General features: G+C 35.9%; 1 protein-coding gene across 1 annotated transcript; it reads left to right on the top strand.

The window, feature by feature from the left end:
* Positions 1–2,299: 2,299 nt before the first annotated feature.
* Positions 2,300–2,878, top strand: LOC136033442 (protein adenylyltransferase FICD-like). The gene has a single exon (XM_065714192.1). The coding sequence runs from the start codon at positions 2,300–2,302 to the stop codon at positions 2,876–2,878; it is 579 nt and encodes a 192-aa protein (XP_065570264.1).
* The last annotated feature ends 1,037 nt before the right edge of the window (positions 2,879–3,915 follow it).

Here is a 3,915-nt window from a genome sequence, read left to right as displayed (position 1 = left end):
CTAAAAAAGGCAAAAACTACAAAAAAAACTAAAAACTAATAAAAAAAAATAAAAAAGCTAAAAAACTAAAAAAACTAAAAAAAGGCAAAAACTACAAAAAAAACTAAAAACTAATCAAAAAAATAAAAAAGCTAAAAAACTAAAAAAACTAAAAAAACTAAAAAAACTAAAAACTAAAAAAAACTAAAAAAAAGGAAAAAACTGAAAAAATAAGCTAAAATAAAGGTAAAAACCAATAAAAAACTAAAAAAAAACTGAAAAAACTAAAAAAAGGCAAAAACTACAAAAAAACTAAAAACTAATAAAAAAAGTAAAAAAGCTAAAAAACTAAAAAAAAACTAAAAAAACTAAAAAAACTAAAAAAAAGTAAAAAACTAAAAAAAATAAAAAATAAAAAAAACTAAAAAAAAAGGAAAAAACTGAAAAATAAGCTAACATAAAGCTAAAAACCAATAAAAAACTAAAAAGAAAAAAAGGAAAAAACTAAAAAAATTTGACACAGGGACACAACTACAACGGGGACACCGGGGGAAACAGGGGGATATAAATGACGACCGGGACAAAAAAACTAAAAAGAAAAAAAAACTAAAAACTAATAAAAAAACTAAAAAATCTAAAAATATAAATAAGCTAAAAAAGAAAAAAAAGGAAAAAAATAAAGGAGAAAAACAAAACTAAAAAACGAATGTATATACAGACCGGGACACCGGGATACAAATGACGACCGGGACACAGGGAATATAAATGACGACCGGGACACAGGGACACAACTACAACGGGGACACCGGGGGAAACAGGGGGATGTAAATGACGACCGGGACACCGGGACAGGGAATGGTCGATTAGCAATCACCATCAACAAAGCTCAAGGGCAATCATTAGAATCATGAGGTATAGATCTGAATACAGATTGTTTTCCCATGGACCATTATATGTTGCATGTTCAAGAGTCGGTAAACCTGACAATCTATTTATATGCAAAGACAATGGGACAGCAAAGAATGTTGTATATTCGCAAGTTTTACGTAGTTAAAACCATATATATATATATATATATATATATATATATATATCTATCTATATTCACAGGTGGGACATAGGGACACAACTACATTGGCGCGTAACTATTATGGCGCGTAACGACTTACGCGCGCGGGGGGGCTTGGGGGGGGCGCGAAGCGCCCCCACCAACTAGGTGTTGGGGTGGCGCGAAGCGCCACCCCAACAGCTAGTAAACTATAAAATTCATCGAAAATATTATCGGTTTTAAAATGGCTTATTTTTTTAAATATCCTTTTCTTTGAAAAACGTTCATTAAAGATCAATTGAGGTTCATATATCTCCGGTGTATTTTGACATTTTCACTGTATATTCTTTCTTGAATGCATCATGGTATAATTGTTAGTTTGACGTCATTTTAGTTATAAAGCAGTAACATCAATTCCCACGTAAACATCATAGTTGGATAACAATTATGACGTCATTTTTTATATATAACTTGCGATTCCTCATCAATTACTTCAAAAATATACAAGAAGATATGATAAGTATTAAAAGTATCGCTATTTGCGCTTCAACCGTATTTGCTGGTGGCGCAATTTGCTGGACATTAGGAAAATATGTAAAATCAAAATCAGACCCAAGAGAAGATATGAGCTCATCTACTAATCAGGAGAATGAACTCAAGCCATGTAATGAAGATAAGACCAGTTATTCCCCAGTCTCGAAGGACCAAATTCAAACGGAGGAAGCCGCTATAGATGCTCAAAAAGACGCAGAAAAAAGAGCCCAAACACTCGATGAGGAAGTCAAAACAAAAGAAGAAAATGTGAAAGAAGTCAAAAAAGAGGAGAATACTACAAAGGCAATAGCTGCAAGAAACCATGCAGTCAAAATGGCAAAAAACGGCCGACAGGAAAGGGCCGAGTACTTATTCCAGCAAGCTTTATTTTTGGCACCTGGTCATCCAGATATTTTGAACGATTACGGTGAATATCTAGAGGGTGCAAAAAATGACTTTATGTTAGCCAACTCCTGTTACTTAAAAGCACTAAACGAAAATCCTCGCCATCCCAAAGCTTTAGAAAACTACGAAAACACAAAGGCTAGAGTAGAAAAACTAGACGAGTGTCTGTTCCATCAAATTGCTAATAAAAAAGATAAGATTTTAATAGTTCCAGATGAACTTACAATTGAATTATCAAAGAAGATGAGAGAAGTATCAATTGAAAATGAATAAAAATATATCCACAACACAGCGTCTATTGAGGGAAATACCTTGAATTTAGCACAAACACGTATGGTGCTTGAAGGTCAGGACGTATCCGATAAAAATGTTTTGGAAGTTAATGAAATCATTGGACTCCAAACTGCTGTAAATTATCTACGAAGTAGTCTACTCAAAAAACAAGAACAAATTTCCGAAGCTGTAATTTTAAAATTGCACGACCATGTTTTGGGATTAGTAAATCCGAAGGAGAGTGGAGTTTATCGACGTGGGCAGGTCTATGTTGGTGGTCGTAAGTGTCCATCTTACCAAGAAGTTCCTAACCGAATGCAGGAATTTATCAAGTGGCTCAACTCAGATGAAGCCAGAAGACTACATCCCATAAAGTACGCTGCACTGGCTCATTTTAAGTTGGTATTCATCCACCCTTTCGTGGATGGCAACGGAAGAGTATCCAGGCTACTCATGAACTTCCTTTTAATGAAGGCCAAATATCCGCTCGTAATAATACAAAAAGAAAAGAAGGATGAATATTTTCAAGCCATAAGAGATGGTGTACTTGGTGATATCAACCCTTTTGTAAGATTCATAGCTCAAGAGATAGATCAAACCCTAGATGTCTTTATTTTGGCCAAAACAGACTTAGCATAGCTGCTATATCTGCATTTTTGTTTTACTTGCAAATTTTGGCTTAATTGTCTGCAGCTGTGGGTGTAGTTGTACCCGCTGAAAATAATTTAGTTTTGCCTTCAACATTGGCTTAATCGGCAGCAACGGTTAGCTTTGTTTTAGATCCAACTGTTGGCTTAATTGTCTGCAGCTTTGGGTTTCGGTGTACCCACCGAATTAGTTTTGCTTTCAACTGTTGGCTTAATCGGCAGCAACTGTTAGCTTTGTTTTAGATCCAACTGTTGGCTTAATTGTCTGCAGCTTTGGGTTTCGGTGTACCCGCCCAAAATGTATTAGTTTTGCTTTCAACTGTTGGCTTAATCGGCAGCAACTGTTAGCTTTGTTTTAGATCCAACTGTTGGCTTAATTGTCTGCAGCTTTGGGTGTAGTTGTAGCCGCCGAAAATGTATTAGTTTTGCCTTCAACTGTTGGCTTAATCGGCAGCAACGGTTAGCTTTGTTTTAGATCCAACTGTTGGCTTAATTGTCTGCAGCTTTGGGTTTCGGTGTAACCGCCGAAAATGTATTAGTTTTGCCTTCAACTGTTGGCTTAATCGGCAGCAACTGTTAGCTTTGTTTTAGATCCAACTGTTGGCTTAATTGTCTGCAGCTTTGGGTGTAGTTGTATTCGCCGAAAATGTATTAGTTTTGCCTACAACTGTTGGCTTAATCGGCAGCAACGGTTAGCTTTGTTTTAGATCCAACTGTTGGCTTAATTGTCTGCAGCTTTGGGTTTCGGTGTACCCGCCGAAAATGTATTAGTTTTCCTTTCAACTGTTGGCTTAATCGGCAGCAACTGTTAGCTTTGTTTTAGATCCAACTGTTGGCTTAATTGTCTGCAGCTTTGGGTGTAATTGTACCCGCCGAAAATGTATTAGTTTTGCCTTCAAGTGTTGGCTTAATCGGCAGCAACGGTTAGATTTGTTCTAGATCTAACTGTTGGCTTAATTGTCTGCAGCTTTGGGTTTCGGTGTACCCGCCGAAAATGTATTAGTTTTGCTTTCAACTTTTGGCTTATTA

This window comes from Artemia franciscana, chromosome 12 (assembly GCF_032884065.1).
Source record: "Artemia franciscana chromosome 12, ASM3288406v1, whole genome shotgun sequence".
Classification (NCBI taxonomy): Eukaryota; Metazoa; Arthropoda; class Branchiopoda; order Anostraca; family Artemiidae; genus Artemia; species Artemia franciscana.
This window is presented reverse-complemented; position numbering and strand designations above follow the sequence as displayed.

Excerpts from the sequence above, each read along its gene's own strand:
- LOC136033442 (XM_065714192.1), top strand. The coding sequence starts at position 2,300 with ATGGTGCTTGAAGGTCAGGACGTATCCGATAAAAATGTTTTGGAAGTT.